Source organism: Python bivittatus, unplaced genomic scaffold (genome assembly GCF_059951505.1).
Source record: "Python bivittatus isolate LINGU-HERP-01145 unplaced genomic scaffold, Pbiv_v1 ctg000980_np1212, whole genome shotgun sequence".
NCBI classification, from domain to species: domain Eukaryota; kingdom Metazoa; phylum Chordata; class Lepidosauria; order Squamata; family Pythonidae; genus Python; species Python bivittatus.
This window is the reverse complement of record NW_028277125.1, coordinates 3,076,875-3,099,067: the sequence shown is the minus strand read 5'-3', so window position 1 is coordinate 3,099,067 and position 22,193 is coordinate 3,076,875. Positions and strand designations below refer to the sequence as shown.

General features: G+C 48.4%; 2 protein-coding genes across 7 annotated transcripts in view; one reads left to right on the top strand and one right to left on the bottom strand.

Moving 5' to 3' along the window:
• RUBCN (rubicon autophagy regulator) overlaps positions 1 to 5,159 on the top strand; it is a 49,528-nt gene extending 44,369 nt beyond the window's left edge. For all 3 annotated transcript variants that reach the window (XM_025175448.2, XM_025175447.2, XM_088132497.1), the window contains one exon: positions 878 to 5,159. In XM_025175448.2, the coding sequence (XP_025031216.1) occupies positions 878 to 1,035 (158 nt within the window). In that variant the 3' untranslated portion in view covers positions 1,036 to 5,159. The remainder of the gene's footprint in view (positions 1 to 877) is intronic.
• LOC103067349 (deoxyribodipyrimidine photo-lyase-like) lies at positions 5,153 to 20,923 on the bottom strand. 4 transcript variants are annotated; one of them, XM_088132498.1, is made up of 11 exons: positions 20,765 to 20,923; positions 19,165 to 19,286; positions 17,696 to 18,075; positions 13,774 to 13,919; positions 12,503 to 12,685; positions 11,705 to 11,863; positions 10,990 to 11,188; positions 9,764 to 9,916; positions 9,475 to 9,596; positions 7,891 to 8,050; positions 5,153 to 6,708 (listed from the first exon to the last, which is right to left on the bottom strand). In XM_088132498.1, exons 3-11 carry the CDS (start codon positions 17,997 to 17,999, stop codon positions 6,554 to 6,556), a joined length of 1,581 nt encoding a protein of 526 aa, XP_087988624.1. In that variant the 5' UTR covers positions 18,000 to 18,075; positions 19,165 to 19,286; positions 20,765 to 20,923; the 3' UTR covers positions 5,153 to 6,553. The 4 variants fall into 4 exon arrangements, with proteins under 4 accessions (XP_087988624.1, XP_087988626.1, XP_087988627.1 ...); XM_088132500.1 differs by having other exon boundaries at positions 17,696 to 18,023; XM_088132501.1 differs by lacking the exon at positions 7,891 to 8,050.
• Between the last annotated feature and the right edge of the window lie 1,270 nt (positions 20,924 to 22,193).

Genomic DNA, 22,193 nt, shown 5'->3' with positions numbered 1-22,193 from the left:
AGAAGACTCTCCCCAAAAGCCCAACAGCAGGAAATCTACTCTGCTCTGAACTGTCATGGCTTTTCCCATAAACTATTTTTTTCCCAAAATGTTTCAGGAGAGAACTCAACTCTTTCCCATCTCGAGAGCAACCCCTCTTAGAATTCCCTGGGGAAGAGCAAAAAACGGTGAAGCTGCTTCAGTCCATATTATTGCTTGTAGACTTTGGTGGCTTGTTAAAGCCCGTCCAGACTCAGCGAGACAGTTGGCTTCCCCTCCAGGCTGCCAGGCCCAGGTCATGAGGGGCTGGTGTCTGGGATGGCACCGTTCCATTGCAGGAGTTTTTGTGGCGTTTCAAACACCCGCTCCTTTGAGCAGGGTTTTTCAGACGGGGTTCCGTAGTTCCGTGAGGACTCAAATGGCTTCCGTGGGGCTGAAGAGAAAACATCCTCTTGTAAGGGACTAAAGTTTAGTTCCTTGTGGTTTTTCCCCCTTTATACCCTAAGCAGAAAAGGTGGGGCTTATCAGCTGACCTTCAGAAGCCCCACCCCTCTTGATCAGGGATTTTGAGAACCTCTGCTCTAGACCACGGGCAGTCTTTGGCTGGCTATAAAGAGCCATTAGTTCTTGGGAACAAGCAGCATTGCATCATGGCAGGAGTTAGAGTGAAAAGTCGATGGAACCCTATCAGCCCATTTCCCTCTTTTTCTGGCATCCCACCTAAAATTAGGCTGATCTGCAATTACCCCCCACCCCACCCCTATTCCCAGCACGCTCTGATCTTCCTAACTGGGTCTGGCACCTAGTTCCCTTAGGAAACTCTGATCCTGGGAGACAGAGGCAGGCCATGCTGTCTCTTGGAAACGTGACCCCTGCCTTTTCTCCTCCTCCCCTGCAGAGTGCAGAGCTTGCTATCATAAGGGCTGCTTCCGGTCAGGGCCCTGCCCCAAATGCGCACGACTGCAAGCGCGGCGGGAGCTTCTGGCAAAGCAGAGCATGGAAGCAGACCTCTCAGACTACGAGCAGGAGGAGGGCGTGGTGGGAGCAGCCACGTGACGGTCGAGGAGCTGCAGATTGGCGTGTGGCCTCTGTATCCCAAGACTGAACTGAGGATGAAGCCGGACAGACTCTCCCGCTGCTCGGAAGCCAAAGCAACGGAGGATCTTCACGACTTGGCGCTGGGAAGCGAACTTTCTTTTCTTCCTGGATGTGAGCACCGGAGAATTGGCTTTTGTTACCAACTTGAATGCACTATAAAAAGGGATTTTCCTTTCTACCAGAAAGGCAGAGCAGAGGGCTTGGCGTGTGCCCAGACTTGACAGCAGGACTTCGCTCCGTCCCATATGGGGGAAGCTGATGATGGGCTTTCTGGAGACTGAGCTTCCTGACAGGATCCGGCCACACTCGTGAAAGGGAAAATTAACCCTCTTGCGTGGTTTTACTTGCTGTATTGGTTGCTGTGTGCCAGATGAGGCCATTTTTATTTAATTTTTCTTTGGACAACCCTCTGCCTCAAATTCTCTATCCTTCCTTGCTAAACGTCACTCCCCTAGCTCCCATTTTGTGTGATTTGGCAGGAGAGCCAGGAAGGAAGACAAGTATTAGGCTTCTCCTTTTCAATCTTGGGAGATTGTTGGCAGAGAAACTGAGTTGATAGCCAGAATGGCAAACCTGGATTCTTGGGTAGGGGGGGGCTGAAGGGACTAGAGGCATTTCCCAACTCTTTAAAAGGATCTGTGTGTGAGAACACACCACACCCCCTCTTTCTTCTCCCTGTTTGAATGGTCTTTCTAATAAGAGTAACAAGGTTTGCTAACTTGTAGAATGGACGATGCTCCAGTGGGATGCACAAAGCCAGAGGAAAATTAGTGTTTTTCCTAACAGGAAGATACCTTGGCAATAGCCTGACTCCTCCAGCTGTTTCAGGCTGCAGCTTCTATCCTCAGCCATCATGGCCATTTGAGGAGGGGCGTTGTAGCCCCACACAGCTGGAGCAAGGGGGCAGGCTCAGAGGTCTGCTCTAAGAGGCTCCTTGCAGCAGAGAGGGATGGGGTTCCAGGTGCCTGGCAGAGGCGTCTTTGGTCCCAGTGCTGCTCTGCCCTCCCTCCCATTTGTTGTTTGAAATATTTGGCCCAAGGCCCTGGTAGGTTGAGAAGTGAGATGGGAGGGTGCCTTCCGTTGTTTGGAGGCCTCTGGCTGGCCATGTTGGGACTTCTGGCAGGTTGCACAGCCATTCCTAAGTGATCCCCCTGGGGACTCTGGCAGGGCTGAGAAACCATAGTTATAATCTCACTCAGGAGCAGAATTTTAGGAAGGCTGGAGATTCCTAAGGCAAATCTGTGGAGATGTTCTGCCCCGATTTACAAGCGTTCTGCAAGGGGTACAGTTTCATTTGAATTTAAGGGAGCTCATCCGTCCTCGTTTCGGCTCTGACCTAAACTGCAGAATGGTTTGCTGTTTGGGGGCCTCTGATTCCGTTGTTTGGGCAGTGTTTCCCTTTCCCTTAAACCAGTGTTCTTCAAACTTGGCAACTTTAAGGGCTGTGGAACTCCCAGAATTCCCCAGCCAGCCTGTGGAAGTCCACACATCTTAAAGTTGCCGAGTTTGAAAAGCACTGCCTTAAACCATTAAGACATTTAATCCGTGATGCTTTTCATCTTACAGTAAGGTTCTTTGATCATTGTCAGAAAGGTGCACTAACCATTTCTGCCTTGACACTGATTCAAGCAGTTTTCCTAGAGCAAAGCTTCCATGCACCACAGCCACCATCTCTGTGGCTAGGGATGGTGGAGGTCAGTTCAAAGCATCTGAATGTTCAAAGCTTTCTCTATAGATTCCAGTAGCTCTCCTCCCCCCGCACCATCTTCACAATCTTTCCTCCAGATCAGAGCAATAGTCCAACAGACTTGCTCAGTTTCTCCAACAGTGTGAGCTGCTCTTCTGCTGCTCTCTCTGCTGCTCTGTGTGCTCTATGTTGTAACATGCTTGAGACCAAGCATAACCCGTGACTCGCTGAGCTACCAAAAGCCCTGTGAGCAGGAAAATACAGGGACAAAACATACCAGGCCTGACCCACATTTGGGCTAGTGTGACTTTTCGGTGTGCAAAATTTGATCTTTCTGCAAGCATCCCATTTTGCTCCTCCTTGCTCTGGCCTCAAACCCACGGTTGGAAAGCGAGTCACAGGTTTGACTGCGTGTGTAACTTCATAACTTGGTTGCCTCCTGCCATTCCTCATGGAAAGTCAACTACTTCCTTATCGATGGCAGCCAAGTATCTTGGAGTAGATGATGGGTCTGAATTTCCAGTGCAGGGAAAGAAAATCAGTATATCAGAAGACGGAGGGCAGTCCTCTACCCTGGAAAATCTCTGGTGGGACATAATGTCCCTTTTTGCCCACGCTGGAGCTCTCCTAGAACTTCCTAGAATAGTGTTCTGGGTTGGAAACCCCCCCTTTCTTCCCACCTCAAAAGTGCTCATTTGGATTCCTGCTGAAAGCTGCAGCTGTCCCTCACAATATGTTTGAACCTCAGATGTCTGCATCACCCTGCTGTCTGTTGCAAAGGAATCGCTGGTTTTTTGAATGTGCAAAAGGGTTGGCGTGGTGTTGTCTAAAGGTGGAAATACATTCTCCTAAGCTTGTAATCAGGGCTAGCAGAAGGTGGAATTCTTGGCATAGTTAAGTGTTATCAAACTAGCATTTCCTCAAAGCAACATTTTTTACTTTACTTTTTAACTGTACAGGATGTGTTAGGAGTAGGGTGAAAGCCAGTTAGAAGAGACCTGGAAGTGAAGGTTATGAATTTTTTAAAATTATGACACTGATGGACCCAGCTCTAATGGAACATCCTGCCTCTTATAAGGCGTTGCTTGAGTGAAGACCATTTTCCCTACCCCAGGATCACGACCTTTATGGCTGCTTTCTTCTGAGGCTTAAGGACCACAAGCTCCTGCTGGATCCAAATCAGTGTTTCTCAACCTTGGCAACTTGAAGATGTGTGGACTTCAATTCCCAGAATTCCCCAGCCAGCCATGCTGGCTGGGGAATTCTGGGAGTTGAAGTCCACACATCTTCAAGCGGCCAAGGTTGAGAAACACTGTCCTAGATGCTCCAAAGGACAGGAAAGCAGCGCAGAGCTCATTCCTAACTCCAGAAAGGAAATGCTAGTTAGGGAGCCGATATCTAAAAATCAGGATAGGCCATTTTATGATTCAGCCTCCAGATGGGCAGAGGCAACGTCCCAGATACAGGCCACCTGACCAGTAGCACCAGAGGAAAAAGGAGACTGGCACATCAATTTTGGGAAGGGGGGGAAGGGGTGCAGCAAGGCACCCTTTTCACCAACTTCTTTGTGGCTTAGAGAATCGCTTGAGGTCAGTGTCCTTGGGTGTCTACTGAGAAGGTCCCCCACCTAGCCCTCTCACATGCAAGCTGCATAGAGAACATCATAGATCCTAGAGTTGCAGGTGATCAAAAATTGAAAGGTAAATTGAAACCTGAAGCAACTAGTTTCCAGATCCCTTCTGTTTGCTCTCGTGAGACAGCATCCATTCTGGTTAACATCCATCATCTCCCCTAATTACCTTCAACTACATTTTTGCATAACTCCCTTCTCCTGAAAGGGTTCTCTTTCTTAGTTCATGGCCAAGCTGTGCAGAACACCAATTTAGCACCAATGTTGTTAATCTGGATAGTTTTAGCTGAGGGAGCATGCTCTTACCCCTGATAAGTGCATTTATGTTCGCCCTGCCTCCCCCACACAAAAAACCTGGCTCCCTGCACACAATATTTTAATGCACTTGAAAAGACCACAAATGCATACTGCAGTCTTTTAGCAGGTTCCTTCCACTGTGCTGCTTCAAGCAAATGTGTTTATCTTATAAACATTTTGGTTACCCCAGAACATTTATTTCCCTTTTGCTGGCAAAGCTACTTTCTAAAAGCACTGATTCAGTTTTACAAAAGCCAGCAATAGGGAGTAGATTGAGGGTTCTCTTTAGAAATATCAGAAAGTACAAAAAGAAGTCTTGAGGCACTGAAAGGGGGTTTAGGATGCTAACTGGTGCTCAGTCCCACTGGAGCTCTGATTAATGCCCGTTTGGCAAAAAATGGTTCCTACCTGTATTGAATGTGACATTAATGTTGTTTGTAAAAACTAAGAGCACACTGTGGTTGAACCTGGAAATCCATCTGTTATTCCAATGCAGCATAACAATGGAAATTTCATCAGTAATAAACAATAATAATAAGCAGGCTGCATCTCTGGTATCTTCACTTTTGGTGGAAAGTTCCACAACTGAAATATTTTACAAAAACACCACAATAAATTCATGGAAAATGCTTGGTACGTTATAACTGTACCACTCACAAATTGTTATTCAGCCATTTCTTCTGCCCCGCGCTCTGTTTATGAAGCAGTTTCCCCAAGAAAGATTATATTCAGTGAATCTCTTGCAACTTCTGTATAGCTTTAAAGTTACCTACGGGCTGATTGTATCTTTCCCGCTGAGCCCAGTGACTTGAATTATCTTGTGCAACTCATATTGAGTCTAGACCCAGTTGTCCCAGGCTGTTGCCAGAGTGGGAATCAGTATATTTGATTTAGAAAGCCACCTAATTCCATAAGACTCTGGGCTGTGTACAAAAATAATAAAAACAGTAAAAATAATCATGTAAATCTGGAAAAGGCCATTCCTCAAACTGATGAAGTTCTGTAAGAGCCTTGTCGCCCGCCCTCAGCCAAGGCTTGGGAGAACAGTCAGGTTTTCAAGGATGTTTGGAGCATCATCAGGGTCAGAGCCATATGGATTTCTGGGGAGACGCTTTTTCAACAGGCAGGTGCTGAGAGCTGTGTTTCCTAGGTCCCATAAGACGACACTGCTTAATTGATGGGATGCAGAGCATATCCATTCTGCCTGATTTTATTCAGCAGGCAGAAACAATTTCAGATAGGTGGTCCCTCGAATAACCAGCCCGAATGCCATGAAGGATTTATAGGTGATAACTGGCACCTTAAACTGCATCTGGAACCCAACTGGCAACCAGTGCAGCTCACAGAGGAGTAGTGTCACATGGGCTTACCATGGCATGCCCATTACTGTTGACACCACTGCATTCTGGACCAGCTGTGGCTTCTGAGTGGTCTTCAAAGGCAGCCCCCTGTAAAGCGCATTGCAATAGCCTATTCATGAGGTGACTGGGGCATGAGCGACTATCTAGAGGTCCTCCTGATCCAGGAACGGGCCCAACCACCACATGAGATAAATCTGAGCAAAGGCCTTCTCGGCCACAGCCACCACCTGCTCCTCAAGCAGAAGCTGAAATGCAGAAAGAGCCCCACTTCTCCAAGTAGAGAAAAGTTTTCACTCATACCTGGAGAGAAAGGGGTCCTTTGAACAGGCTAGAGAAAGGCCAGGGCTTTTGGGAAGGGATATCAACCAAGGCAGAGTGACTTTTGCTTCAGCAACAGTGGGTGCCTTGCTTGTTCTTGCTCTTTAGAAGGGGAGAAGCACATGTTCGCTAGCGTTGCCGGCAGGCCTCCAGGTTTCGGTTTACTATCTCTGTCCACAAAAGCTACTGAGTGAAGCTGTGAGCTCCGTACTTGCGCTCAAACTGGCCAACATCGAACTTCCTCTTGCAACCGGCATAATTCATGTAGCGGATCTTGCCAAACACGGCCCGTTCAGCCCATCCTTGGTCATGGATCCCACAAATAGACCACATGCAGCCTAGCAGAGACAGAAAACAAGACTAGAAAGATCTATCCAGGCTAAGTGACATGGTCTAAATATATGTATGTATGCACACGATCAGCACCCTGAAGGATTTCTAAGAGACCCGGCTGCATGTCCCATTCCTCATTTGGAAGTAGTGCAATCAAATGAATAACCAGGAGGCTGTGGAAAGAGGCCTTTGAGGCAAATCCAAAACTTATGAAACCACATGTATTATGCATCTCATTCTAGTCTCTGGTGTGGGTTTGGGTTTACAGGTAGACCTTGCTTAATGATTGCCCTGTTTAGCAACTGTTCAAAGTTTCAACAGCACTGAAAAAGTAACTTCATGACTAGTCCTCGCATGACGGTGTCCCTGCAGTCACGTGATCGTGATTCGGGTGCTTTGCAACCAGCAAGCATTTATCACCATTGCAACGTCCCATGGTCACGTGATCGCCATTTGTAAGTTTCACAGCCAGCTTCCAACAAGCGGAGTCAATGGAGAACTTGGCAGTAAAATTGCAAGTTGTGGTCGCATGACATCTCACTTAATGACTGTGGTGGAAGTGAGATCATAAGCCCATTGTGGTCACATGATGTCTCGCTTAACAACCATGTTGATTAGTGATGGAGTTGCCGGTTCCAACTGTGGTCGTTAAGCAAGGACTACCTGTAATCTAAGTCCGGGAGAATAGAAAGTACGGCAATGTAGAAGGACAAATTCTATTCTTGTTCACTGTCCATCCACTTCTGAGTGTCAAAGATCCTTCTAGGTCAGTGTTTCTCAACCTTAGCAACTTTAAGATGTGTGGACTTCAGCTCCCAGACTTCCCCAGCCACTGAAGTTGAAGTCCACGCATCTTAAAGTTGCTAACGTTGAGAAACATTGTTCTAGATCACAAGCCAGCTTCAACACATAATTGTCAGTTGGTCTCTTCTTCCCACATCCTAAAGAATCCAGGAGAGGGATTCCACTTCTATGCTAGAGAATCCAGAAGAGGGAAGGGGAATTGGGGCCTAGATCACGGGATCTTTGAAACAGAGAGTTATAAAATCGACGATTGGTTGTATCTTTTTTTTTGTCCCATACGGAGAAAAGTTCTACCCAATGTGGGAGAGAGAAACCAAAAGGCTACCGTGGTGGGTACTTTCCCTGAATTTGTTTGATGACCTCCCAGCCTCTCCATTACTGACCTACATATCCGTTGGGGTCTCGGCCATCCAGTTCATAGCGGTCATTCAGGTAGATGCTGAACTGTAGGGCCTCCTCTGGGGACCTGGTCCACTCCAAGATTTTCTTGGCCCAATACATGCGCAGGAAGCCGTGCATCTTCCCATCCTGAACCATCTGGAGCTGAGATGGAGGGTGGGGAAGGATTGGTGAACCATAGAGACCTCACATTTCCTTGGAGAAAATTGGAGTCACTTGGGAACACATTTAGAATCACAGAATCCTAGGGTTGGAAGGGACCTTCAAGGTCTTTCAGGCTAACTCTCTGCTCAGGGCAGGAATCTTCAGATCATCCCAGATAAATGGCCATCCCATCTTTGTTTGAAAAGTCCAGTGATGGAGCCCCACAGCTCCAGTAGGGTTTAACACTGCTTAATAGCTCCCACTTTCAAGAAAATCCTCCTTATTTTAAGTTTGGATCTCCCTCTGAAAAGCTTCCATCCACTGGTTCTTGTCCTACCCTTGGGCACTCTAGAATATAAATCCACCCCCTTTCCCTGGGATATCTCTTCAAGTCTTCAAGCCTCAAGACTGCTATCACATTTCCCCTAGCCCCTCAGCTGCTCTTCTCTGCACTCTTTCTAGTTCCTCAACAAGAAGGAAACTATACTCAATTTATCAAATACTTTAATGAAGTCTAAGTACACTACATCCACAGCATGCCCTTGGTCTACTAATCTAGTCACTTTGTCAAAGAAACCAGTAAGATTTGTCTATCGCAACTTATTTTTAACAAACCATTACTGGATTCTTCTAATTATCTTGTTCCCTTCTACATGCTTGCACATCCACTGCTTGATTATCTTTTCTAGGATTTTCCCTGGTATTGATGTCAATCTGATTGGTCTGTGGCTGGAATGCATAAACATAGTAAGCTCACTCCCTCTGAGTCCTTTGGAATCACCTTCTTGTTCCCCACAGTGTCCAAGAAGATGCTCCAGAGGAACTGGCCATCAAAGCCGGTTGTCCTTGTTTAACAACCACAATAGGGACCAGAAAATTTGTTGTTAAGCGGGACGGTTACATGAATTGTGCCCAATTTTACAACCTTTTTTTGCAATGGTCATTAAACAAATTATGCCCATTAAGCAAAACATGTGGTTGTTAAGCGAATCACGCGGTTACCCATTGATTTTGTTTGCCAGAAGCCGGCTGGGAAGGTCGCAAATGGCAATCACGCCACCCTGGGACACTGCAACCGTCGTAAGCGTGAGCTGGTTGCTAAGCACCCGGATCGCAATCACGTGACCGTGGGGGTTCTACGACAGCTGTAAGTGTGAGGACTGGTTGTAAGTCCCATTGTTCAGCACTGTTGTAATTTTGAATGGTCACTAAACAAACGGTTATTAAGTGAGGACTACCTGTATGCCCCAAAACAGTTCTCTGGCTGGTTAGTTTCTTTGGATGACCCTGTGTTCTTGTATTACAATAAAAAGCTCCAGGAGAAGGTATGGCCTTCAAACATGCAGGGAAGGACGCCACAAAGCCCTAGTCAAATGCAGTTAGCTAGGATCTCCCAACCACGCCTCCTCTTGCCTTCTGGCTACCTGAGCGGCGTTCCACAGGGGGTCATGTGTCTTCCCTTCTTCTAACTGCTTCAGTGTGTACAAGTGGGGCCTCTTGTCCTTGGCATGGATCTTCAGTGTGGTCTTGGCCCAGTCATAAGCACCTTTGAAAGATTACACACCTATCAGTGGCTGCATTCACACAACCAGCTCAACTTTAAGGACACAGCAGAGGCCTTCACACCGCATGTTTACATTTGGTCATTTTAACTTTGGTTAGGTCTTTGCGGCTACACATGTTGCATGAACCCAGAAGAAGGAGGGCTGTTACCTTCGATCTTGTCGTAGTTGGGGTTGTAAAAGCAGAAGTTGTCCGCCAGCTCCCGACGCACCACGGCCTCCTCGATGAAACCTTCCACAGACTCTTTGTACCTGGTACGATGCTTGTAGACCTCCAAGATAGCTCGCTGCACAGCAACCTGACCTGCGAGGGGGAAATCAGAGGTCATCCATCTACCCCCTAGGGCTACCAGCCTCTTGGCTGTGCTGGAACCAGTTCCTAACTGCCTTTTGCTCATGACATGGTGCCAAGATTTGTTTAAACCATGGTGTAAATAAGCCAGCAAGGCACTGGAATCATTCTTGCAGTTAAATCAAGCAATTCCAGTCAATTCCTTGGATGTCAATTTCTTCTCCCAATTACCATGACAAATAAGTTGCCTGCAAAACAGAATTCTGAGTTCCAGTGTAACAAAAAGCTACAGTTAGAATAAACAAAGCCTGATCAACCAGCAACAAACCATGATTTCGCATTATAGTTAGTTTTCCCAAATCAGCCCTTTTCTTTGGAATGGGTTTAGGCATTATTAAAACAGAAATGAAAAACAGGTTTAGCAATATGTGGAACCAGAGCTGGCACATAGCCTATATAGTAAAAACTCTGAAAAACAGTTTTATTCAGTCTGGTATCTCCAGAGAGGCTAAAAATGTACCACCCAGACTGGGTTCACACAATATCCTGAAACTGAACATCTATGTCAGCAAAACCAAATTGATCTGTGTTCACATTACACTTCACAAGGTTCGTACAGGAGCTAGCTGAAGCATTTGCCCAATCTGGTTAGTTTGATCTCTGTTTAATTTTGTGGAATATGTTGCACAAACGTAGGGCACTTGGTTATTTTATGGTTCAACAGATTAAGGACACGGAGGAGGCAGATTTGTTCACTAACCAAGTCAAGCATGCTGTTGAATGCAGCTCTTAATGCAGGTGTAATGTGATGGGTGATTCACACAATGTACTAAACACTGCATTCCCACAGCATGCTCAACTACACTACCCAAACCCATTTGAGCCAACGACCTTGTTGGCTGGGGAATTCTGGGAACTGCAGTCCGAAACACATCTGGAGAACACCAGATTGGGAAAGGCTTTTAGTATCTGGGCTCAAATTCTCTCCCCTCCCCTTAGCCCAGCACCCTTTCTCCCCCACAACCGACGCACCTCCCATCAGCCGGCCTTCCCAAACACTCCAGTTCCCTACCCTGAACCCTCACCAAAGTGGAACCAGGGTGAGAGATTGCTCAGGGCTGCCTGGTTGGGGTTGTTTCGGCCAGAGGCGAAGTGCTTCAGCCTCTCCTTCACAAACTCTTCCAGCACCTTCAGGCCAGACGCAGCGCCCGGTTTGGCCCAGTCCACCTCCTTCACGGAGCAGTCGACCTGCAGGCTGGAATAGCAGGCATCCCAGCTGATGGGCTGCAGAATTTCAAGCAGAGCAGTGGTGCAGATTTTCAGCAAGGAAAGAGATCGTGGAGAGGAGAAAATGCTGCAGGACCTATGGAACCAGATTTGGAGACCGGTCCTAGAAGCTGACGGGAACAACTGTGAACCTTGGGACTACACACAAAGTAGGGCAACGCTTCTTTCTCTTGTCACAAGAGCACCAGCACAAACTGGAGCTTTCAGCCTTAAAGACACCACTTCCTTAAAGTAATTACATATCTAAAGTCCCACTTTTCAGCCCACCCGGGTCATGGTTAAAGTGTTAGACTAGGACTGGGGAGATCTGAGTTCAAGTTGCCACCGAACCACGTGCCCGTTCACAGATTGGGGCTCTGCATAAAGGTCAAACTACAGTTATCATCATTCAAAACCAGCAAGTTACTGGCTGGGGAATTCTGGGAGTGGACACCCACACATCTTAAAGTTCCCAAGGTTCAGAAACACTGCCCTAGAGATTGCTCAACCTGAAGGCAGACCCAGCCCCATCACCTCCTCCTGAAGCCCAACAGGGAAAGGGTGCTTGATAACAGGCGGAAATTCAGTCAGGAACTCAGCCAGCTGGTCGTGGATCTTCCGGCGAATCGTCCTCGCCCCGTACTCCTGCTTGTCCGAGGCAACCCAGCACGGGACAATGTTGTGGGCGTCCACCTGGGGACGGAAAGCGAGAAAGGGAGAAGGGGTTTAACGTACAAAGGCGAGAGATTAAAAAAGCTGAACGGGAGCCTTGGAGGCTTCCACAGTTGGTGGAAGGCAAGCTTCCAACTGAGGGGGATCTACTTTTTGCTAGATTCCTATCCTCTGCCTAAATCAGAAAGTCAGGTTGGGCAGAATGGATCCTGTTGGACCAACCTGCCATTTTAAGAGCTGTGACTGTTAACCAATGCAGGAGCCCCCAAGGTCTTCAAAAAGGATTTACTGATAGACTAACCTGGCAAAATGATTTCCACTGGGCCACCGAGAGTCAGAAAGGCCTGAATGAGCCACAAAAACCATCCTCCTCATCGGTGGACAACCCTGTGCGTCCCATCCCGTCCCATCCCACCAGCCCGTTCTGTCTCCTCCAGCCAGCCGGTCATGCTCAGCTTCTCTTGCCAGCTTTGAAGTACGTTCTTGACTCTTGAGGATTTTCCTCCACACGGAAATGCGTGTGCGTACACACGAGCATACATGCCTGCCCCTTCTGCCCTTGGCTTCCCGCAGCAATAGGGCTGGGGCCAGTCCTGTTTCAACTCCCTTCCCCCAAAGCTGGCCCTCCTGCCCACGGCGGCACCAGCCCCGACTCTGCACCTGAGCAAAGGGCACATCGCTTGGCAGCTGTTCCAGGACCTCTTGAATCCATTTCATGGGAAGGCGGAGTGGGGAGAAGTCCGTCACCACCCCGCCGATGCCGCGCTGGGCCACAAAGGGGGGCAGCGTGTCTTTAGCATAACCGATCAGCAAGTGGAAGGGGATGTCAAGCGTCCGACACTCCTGGAAAATTGGAAGCAGCAGCAACGGGCCTTTCATTAACACAAGACCCCGGATTTAGTTCTCGGGATAGAGACGCTGGATGATACAAAGAGCGTCTGGGCTGGCAAGGGCAGGCAGGAGTTAATTAATTAATCCAAGTGACATCCCGCTGCAATCACCAGGACTCTTGGCGGCTTGCAAAAATAAGCAAACCCAATAGCGATATAACAATCCAATCCAATCCAGAAATGATCCGTGGGCATCAGGCCCCAAAGCCCTCCGGAAGAGCTTTGTCTTCAATGTTTTCCAGAAGGCAAATAATGCTGGGGACAAATGAATTTCGGGGGGCAGGGTGCCATTCCGGAGAGCCAACCCCATTACAAAAAACAGCGCCTCTGGGCTTTGCCCGCCCCCCCGATCTCCCCAACCAGCAGCTTCTCCAGGCTCGATAGAAACGGTCAGGGGAGATGGGGGCCTGCAGGTATCCCCTCGGCCAAGCCATAAAGGGTGACCCCGTGTAAGTGGCATGGCGCTCCCCTTCCCCGCTCACCCCCAGAGAAAGCCTGTGACCTGATAAGCAAAATATCCGTTATCCCTGTCCCCAGGTGAAGAGGACACCCTTCTACCACAATCCAGCCACACCGGTTCATTTTCAGGATACATATAAGAATGACATGGGAAGGTTCAGAGGGATCCTTGCCCTGGGTCTCTGTGTGAGTCTCTGTTCTCAACCAGCTTCCACGGCAATGGCAATTTCAGCCTCACAACAGGCAGCTTCTCTCAAGGATGCTGGGTCACGGTAGCCCAAAGACGAGGATCCGGCCACCCCTGACATGCAGATCTACCAGAATCCCCTGCCGTTTAAGGAGAGAAGGCAAGGCCAGCGCAGGGAATCACACTGAGAAGCAGCAGGAAGACTCCGTAGGTGACCGGTGTTTGGGGAGGCTCCATTATGGCCGGTCATACCTGGCTAGAACAACCTACTCCCCAACTTGTACCAGGCACCTGTTTTCTTGCCTGAACCCCGGAGAGGGGTTGGCAGCTAAGCCTCCATCCGGGCAGTGACTACTTCTTTCTCTCTGTCCCCGCAACGTCCCACCTGGCAGTACCTCGGCGACTTCCTCGAGGCCTCTGAGCATAAAACCGAAGTGGCGGATGGTCGCATCCAGGAACTTGGGCACCAGGCAGAAGCAGACGTGCAGCGGGAGACGCTGTTTTAAGGCCAGGCGCTGGGCGTAGAGAAAGGCCCAGTTATCTGCAAGAAGGATGCAGGGGTGAAGTGTCATGGCTGCAAGACGCCAGCAAAAGAAGAGCCCTCAGACTAAAGGTGTCCGCAGGAGAGGGTCAAAAAAGTCAAGATGGCCACCACCCCCATGTGATCAAAGCCCTGTGTCTCATGAAAAAGCTGTAAAACAATTCATCAAGGCTGTGTGAAATAAGGATATCGATGGCACGCTCTCAGTGGGTCAGGCCTGATTAGTCTGCGGATGGGAGACCACCAGGAAACCCCCAGATTGTAGGCTAGATTGGGAAATTTAGAAGACATCCCCCATTTGCAGTGGGGCAAACGCATTTCTCCCCTTCATGGATCACTGCCTTGTCGTGGCGAAGGGGCTTGCGTAACTCAGTGAAGCCATGAGCTATACCGTGCAGGGCCACCCAAGACGGACAGGTCATGACAGAGAGTTCTGACAAAATGTGGTCCACTGGAGAAGGAAATGGCAACCCACTCCAGGATCCTTGCCAAGAAAACCCCATGGACAATGTTAGAAGGCTAAAAGATATGACACCGGAAGATGAGCCCCTCAGGTCGGAAGGTGTCCAATATGCTACTGGGGAAGAGCGGAGGGCATTTCCAAGTAGCTCCAGAAAGAGTGAAGCGGCTGGGCCAAAGCCGAAAGGACGTTCAGCTGTGGATGTATCTGGAAGCGAAAAGAAGGTCCGATGCTGTAAAGAACAATATTGTATAGGTACCTGGAATGTAAGATCTATGAACCGAGGCAAGCTGGATGGGGTCAAACATGAGATGACAAGACTGAACGTCGACATCTTGGGAATCAGCGAACTGAAATGGACGGGAATGGGTGAATTTAATTCGGGTGACCATTATATCTACTGCTGTGGGCAAGAAACCCTTAGAAGAAATGGAGTTGCACTCATAGTCAATAAGAGAGTGGGAAAGGCAGTAATGGGGTACAACCTCAAAAACGACAGAATGATCTCAGTGCGTATCCAAGGCAAACCATTCAATATCACAGTCATCCAAGTCTACGCCCCAACCACCGATGCTGAAGAAGCTGAAGTTGACCGGTTCTATGAAGACCTACAACACCTTCTAGAACTAGCACCAAAAAAAGATGTCCTTTTCATCATAGGGGATTGGAATGCTAAAGTAGGAAGTCAAGGAGTAATCAGAATAACAGGCAAGTTTGGCCTTGGAGCACAAAACGAAGCAGGGCAAAGGCTAATAGAGTTCTGTCAAGAGAACAAGCTAGTCATAGCAAACACTCTTTTCCAACAACACAAGAGACGACTCTACACATGGACATCACCAGATGGTCAATACCGAAACCAGATTGATTACATACTTTGCAGTCAAAGATGGAGAAGCTCTATACAGACAGCAAAAACAAGACCAGGAGCTGACTGTGGCTCAGATCATGAGCTTCTTACTGCAAAATTTAGGCTTAAATTGAAGAATGTAGGGAAAACCACTAGACCACTCAGGTATGACTTAGATCATATTCCTTGTGAGTACGCAGTGAAGGTGATGAATAGATTTAGAGGGTTAGATTTGGTAGACAGAGTGCCTGAAGAACTATGGACGGAGGTCCGTAACATTGTACAGGAGGCAGCAACTAAAACCATCCCAAAGAAAAAGAAATGCAAGAAAGCAAAATGGCTGTCTGATGAGGCTTTACAAATAGCTGTGGAAAGAAGGAATGCGAAAAGCAAGGGTGAAAGGGAAAGATATAAGCAACTGAATGCAGATTTCCAGAGAATAGCCAGGAGAGATAAGAAGGCCTTCTTAAATGAACAATGCAAAGAAATTGAGGAAAGCAATAGAATGGGGAAGACTAGAGATCTCTTCAAGAAAATTGGAGATATCAAGGGAACGTTTAGTGCAAAGATGGGCATGATAAAGGACAAAAAAGGCAGGGACCTAACAGAAGCAGAAGAGATTAAGAAGAGGTGGCAAGAATACACAGAAGAACTATACAAGAAAGATCTTAATGTCCCTGATGTCCACGCTGGTGTGATCACTGACCTTGAGCCAGACATCCTAGAGAGTGAAGTCAAGTGGGCCTTAGGAAGCATTGCTAACAACAAAGCTAGTGGAGATGACAGTATTCCAGCTGAGTTATTTAAAATACTAAAAGATGATGGTGTTAAAGTGCTGCACTCAATATGCCAGCAAGTTTGGAAAACGCAACAGTGGCCACGGGATTGGAAAAGGTCAGTTTACGTTCCAATTCCAAAGAAGGGCAACGCCAAAGAATGCTCAAACTATCGCACAATTGCACTCATTTCACATGCTAGCAAGGTTATGCTCAAAATCCTACAAGCTAGGCTTCAGCAATACATGAACCGAGAACTACCGGATGTACAAGCTGGGTTTCGAAGAGGCAGAGGAACTAGAGATCAAATCGCCAACATTCGCTGGATCATGGAGAAAGCACGAGAGTTCCAGAAAAATATCTACTTCTGCTTCATTGACTATGCAAAAGCCTTTGATTGTGTGGATCACAACAAACTGTGGCAAATTCTTAAAGAGATGGGAGTACCAGACCACCTTACCTGTCTCCTGAGAAATCTGTATGCGGGCCAAGAAGCAACAGTTAGAACCGGTCACGGAACAACCGATTGGTTCAAAATAGGGAAAGGTGTACGACAAGGCTGTATACTGTCACCCTGCTTATTTAACCTATATGCAGAGTACATCATGAGAAATGCCAGGCTTGAAGAATCACAAGCCGGAATTAAGATTGCAGGGAGAATCATCAACAACCTCAGATATGCGGACGATACCACCCTAATGGCAGAAAGTGAAGAAGAACTAAAGAGCCTCTTGATGAGGGTGAAAGAGGAGAGTGCAAAAGCTGGCTTGAAACTCAACATTAAAAAAACTAAGATCATGGCATCTGGACCCATCAATTCCTGGCAAATAGAAGGGGTAGAAATGGAAGCAGTAACAGACTTCATTTATTTGGGCTCCAAGATCACCGCAGACGGAGACTGCAGCCATGAAATTAAAAGACGCTTGCTCCTTGGGAGGAAAGCTATGGCAAACCTAGACAGCATATTAAAAAGCAGAGACGTCACCTTGCCGACAAAGATCCGCATAGTCAAAGCTATGGTTTTTCCAGTAGTAATGTATGGCTGTGAGAGCTGGACCATAAAAAAGGCCGAGCGCCGAAGAATTGATGCCTTTGAACTGTGGTGCTGGAGAAGACTCTTGAGAGTCCCCTGGACTGCTAGGAGGTCAAACCAGTCAATCTTAAAGGAAATCAACCCTGATTCCTCATTGGAAGGACTGATAATGAAGCTCAAGCTCAGATACTTTGGCCACCTAATGCAAAGAGAGATCTCTTTGGAAAAGACCCTGATGCTGGGAAAGATGGAAGGCAAAAGGAGAAGAGGACGGCAGAGGATGAGATGGTTAGATAGCATCACTGAAGCAATGAGCATGAAACTGAGCAAACTCAGGGAGGCAGTGAAGGACAGGAAGGCCTGGCGCAATATGGTTCATGGGGTCACGAAGAGTCGGACACGACTTAACGACTAAACAACAAAACGCATTTCTACAACACGCCAGGCTGGCTTAGTTTTAACTTCGTCCCTGGCTTGATACAGGGGGTGAATTCAGCTGGGATTACTTATGGTTCAATCTGTTCTGCAAACCCAGAAAGGGGGGTAATTCAGGAAATGAGCTGAGCCAGTTGTGCGAACCCAACCAGGGAGGAGCTGGGCGAATCGCCCCGCAGTTTTAGCCGAGACGGATTTCAATCTGAGCCCAGAACCGCTTCTCACCTTGAACCCGCTGATCGCGAGACATCCAGTACAAGATGCCCTGCGCCCCCTCCTTGAGCTCGGGAGCTTGCGACACCAACCGGACACGTTTCTTGTTGTACGGGAACTCCGCGACGGAGGGCCCCGCGCTCAGGCGGGCTTGCTTCACCGTCTCGGCCAAGCTCCCACCTCCAGGATCCTCTGGTGACTTGAACTTCTTCCTTGCGGAGACGGCCTCCGTCCCGGCGTGCTCCGGTTTCCGGCCCCCCTGCAAGCTGTCGGGTGCGGGCGCGGGTGGTCTGGGCTTCCTCCTCTTCTGAGACATGGCCGGGAACTCAGAAATGGGTCTCTGCCAAGAGTGGGTGGAAGAGAAGCAGCAGGAGACCCCCTTGGGGAGCCACCTTTCAGGAAACACACACAAAACACGTTTCTAGATCAGACCAAAATCTAGCTCAGTTTCCAGCTAGATGCCTACGGGGAGCAGGACACGAAGGCAGCAGCCGTTTTTCAGCATTTGTCCCCGGCTACAGTTATACAAAGGTGGACTGCCTCTGAGCGTGGAGGTTCCATTTAGTGTAGATATTGGGATCGTCTCAAAAAGTGAGATTCGTTGCTTAGGTTTAGAGCCCACTTTTCCTTCAGAAGCATTAAGGCACACATGTGGCACTCCCTCCTCCCATTTTCCCCCATAACAACCACCCTATGAGGTAGACTGGGCTGGGGGGGACTGACCCAAAGTGACCCAGTGGGTTTCCATGGTGGAAGGTGGACCTGAACCTGGCCCCCCCTATTGCAGTCCAACTACCTTAACCATCATACAGGCTCGTATTAGAATGAAAACTTTTAGTTATTATATAATTATTAGAAGACATTATTATTTTCTTGTAAGATTTATCTAATTGCCTGAAACCAGCTGGCCTCTAGGTGACTTACAGAAATTACTGGAGTAAATTATCTGAATCAGAAAAAAGGATGCCAATTAAATTCCCATCCAGAGGTTTGCCCTTGAGAAAAGGTGACACGGCTACCCACGCTTCTGGGAAGCCCAGTTGTTGGGGGACGTAGACAGAGGCAGAACCGTGGGACATCTTTGGATTCTATGGCTCTGCCTCTGATTGCTGCTGAGCCCCAAAGAGAGCTACCTCAGGCGTGTAGAGGAGCAGAGGAAGGCCAGATGGCGGGACGAGGTCCCTTGGGGGGCAACAGCCTCCCCTGGAGTAAGAACCATGATGGATCCCAACTGAGCGTTGCTGGAGCTGTTGCAAACCTTTTAAGGCAATATCAGAGGCAGAGGTGGATCTCGGAAACAACATTCTTCGCAGCCGGCTTCGCCCTCTCTCTGGCATACAGGTTTAATAAATTATGATCCAAAGTATTATTTGGAACCCCCAATCTGTTTTCTTGCATCTATTCATGTCCTAACTTGACCCTTCTGATAGCTGATGCCGCATTTCCCAGTTATAGACGTCCAACCTGGCTCATATACTCACCGAATCAGATAACGTGTAACAGAAAGGCACTCTGCACGTGGCTTCTGAGCTCTGCTGCAACTTCACACGTCCTGCTGATCCTCAGAACAAGTCCTGGGGGGTTTACCTCTCAGCTGTTCTCTCTCAACAGGTATTAGAAAGCGGGACTAGACATTAGATTCTTATCAACGAATGGCTGATTTGCGCTACTAACATTTGAATTGAATGTCTGTTTTTTTTTTAAGCAAAAAGGCAAATAAAGCAGTTCTCAAGGTTTTCGTTGTTGTTGTTTATAACATAACCTTCCATGCCTTTTCTCCCTTTTTTCCATCACTGTTGCTATAATTATAAAATTACATTTTATTATGAGAGTTACCTGCATATACCTCTGTTCTAGCAACTCATATAACATTATTATATTATCACCATGACATGATAAAACAAGGTGAGGTTTACCCACCCCTTAACCCCCAAACTAGATTGGCCAAGCGGCTGTCTTCATGCAACATCTGCTCTAAGAAACATTAAAAACATTAATAAACCAAAAAATAAAAATTGTATTTTAATGAACGTTATCTCTGCTGTAAACCGCCCAGAGTCGTTTCGAGATGGGCAGTGACAAATTTGATTGATAGATAGATAGATAGATAAATAGATAGATAGATAGATAGATAGATAGATAGACAGACAGACAGAGACAGATAGATAGATAGATAGATAGATAGATAGATAGATAGATAGATAGATAGATAGATAGATAGATAGATAGGATAAGATAGTTTTGGATGACAACCTACTTGTCATGACCCCATAGATGTCCTACAGTGGCCATAACTGGCTTGGAACTCGGGGGGGCAGGGGGGAGGTGTCTGGGCTGTGATGTTTCTCCAGACTAAGCTTTTTTAAAACGGCTCTTTTTAGACCTGCAAAGGGCAGTTGATCCAAGTAGGCTGTTAAAGGCTTCCTCAAGGCTGCCTCTCCAGAAGGGTGGATCTGCTGCTGCCAACCCATTGGGGAAATCTGAGGAAGACTCAGCTACAAAGGAGCTATAGTTGGCAGCATAGATGGGCAAGACTCAAAGCTCAGGAATTTGCCCTAGGGCAGTGTTTCTCAACTTTGGCCACTTTAAGAGGTGTGGACTTCAACTCCCAGAATTCCCCAGCCAGCATGGCTGGCTGGGGAATTCTGGGAGTTGAAGTCCACACCTCTTAAAGTGGCCAAGGTTGAGAAACACTGCCCTAGGGCATCGATTATTTAAAGATTCCTAAAAAAGAAGAAAACTAAAGCCAATAGTGGCTCTCTTCCGTCTTTCTTAGCACTCCCTTCTTGCATGGAACTTTTCCCCACTCCCTCGTCCAGCCGAGCCCAGGCAAGGCCGATGGGGCGGACTACAGAGCCCATCCTCCTCCCCGGCCCGCGTTCGAAGAGGATCCTCGCAAGGGGAGAGAGCAGAAAGAGGCAGAGGAGCTTTCCCCCTTCCGTCCTACGAGAGCTGTGCAAAGCAGGCCAGGAAGAGACTCATTTGCACCCTGCAGACAAGAGAGCGAACCATGGACCGGCCAGCGGGAAGGGCGCCCCTGCGCCGCCAGCCCCAGAGCGGGTCCCTCGCTCGGCAACTCACCGGGCGCCGGCGCTCTCCGCCTGCTCTTCGGCCTCCCGCCGGGCCCGCTTACACAACGCCAGGCGGGCCGAGGAAGGGCGGATCTCCCCGCCCAGGGGCCGCCCCGTTTTGTGAATGAACTCGGGAGGGGATGGAACGTTGAGACATTTTTCCCGGGTTCGAATCTCTGACGTCACTTGTTTGGGCCGGCGGGCACGTGGCGGGAGCGGCTTCCGCGCCGCCTCCTGGCAAGGTTGCAGCGCGAGCGGGGGATCCGCTTAGGGCTGCCCCTCCGCGGGGTTTCAGCTCTCCGCAGGCTGTGCTGAGCTTGCCTGGAGTCCCGAGCCAAGCAGGGCAGGGGACCACCCGGAAATCGCAGCGCTGTGGATAGGCTGGGAAGTTGACCGTCCGTATTGTTTGCCAGACATCTTTTTTGGAGAACGGCAGGTGTTTGTACTCACGACGAGCCGAGCCCCACTTGAGGGGGGCTGTACTCTGGCTATCGGGGCGGCGCCCACCGAGCCAGCCACGGCTGATGTCAGATCAGCTGAGCAGGGTCGGACCTAGTTTGTCCTTGGAGTAGAAAAAACACTCCGTAGATACTCCGACCCCATCGGCTAGGGTGACTTGGCCAGTTTCCCTCTTGGGAGTAGGAATGGAACGAAATGCAGTCAGCAGGTCGTGGGAGCCTAGACGGCGGTTTTCTTCGCCTGCCGCAGTTCAGTCAGGAAAGAACTTCGGTAGTCACTCCATTTGCAGAATGTGCTAGACTTGGATAGCGTCGACCCTGGTTTTATTTGTGACTCACTTGAATGTCTGAATGCAGAATTCACATCAAGAGACCAGCCAGGCTCACAACTGTGGCTAATTTGGAGCCAGGCTAAAACTCGGTATGTTCCAGAGAAAAGAATATATATATATAGCCTCCATGTCTTCATTTGGCCAGCTCAATATACCGGCAGGGTGTCTGATGACTGGCAGGACATCCGTGTTGATGGCATGATCTCATTGAGCTGGCTCTTCAGGACCTGTCTTATCCTTTGGTGGAAATAAAACAAACAAACAAACAAACAAATAAATAAATAATTTCCACCCACCAAGGGATAAGACAGGGCCTGAAGAGCCAGCTCAATGGGAAGAACAAGATCCATGCCATCAACATGTACGCCCTGCCAGTCATCAGACACCCTGCTGGTATAGTGAGCTGGCCAGAGGAAGACATGGAGGCTGCCAATGTGAAGACCTGGAGGCTCCTCACAATGTACGGAGGTTTCCACCCCAAGTCCAACACCCAGAGACTGTACACCAGCCGCAAAGAGGGTGGGCGGGGTCTGGTGAGTGTCAAAGCCACTGTCCTGGACAAAATGCAGAGTATCCAGGAGTACATCACTAAGATGACACTCAAAGATGAGCTGCTGAGAGAATGCCTGAGGGAGTAGCAGACATGGAA

Bases quoted from the DNA above. Each gene is read 5' to 3' on its own strand.
- LOC103067349 (XM_088132498.1), bottom strand. From the start codon at position 17,999: ATGTCTCAGAAGAGGAGGAAGCCCAGACCACCCGCGCCCGCACCCGAC. The intron at 13,920-17,695 runs GTGAGAAGCGGT...TCCTTCTTGCAG, and splicing joins TCGCGATCAGCGGGTTCAAG to ATAACTGGGCCTTTCTCTAC. The intron at 11,864-12,502 runs GTGCAGAGTCGG...TTCCGTCCCCAG, and splicing joins GCGATGTGCCCTTTGCTCAG to GTGGACGCCCACAACATTGT.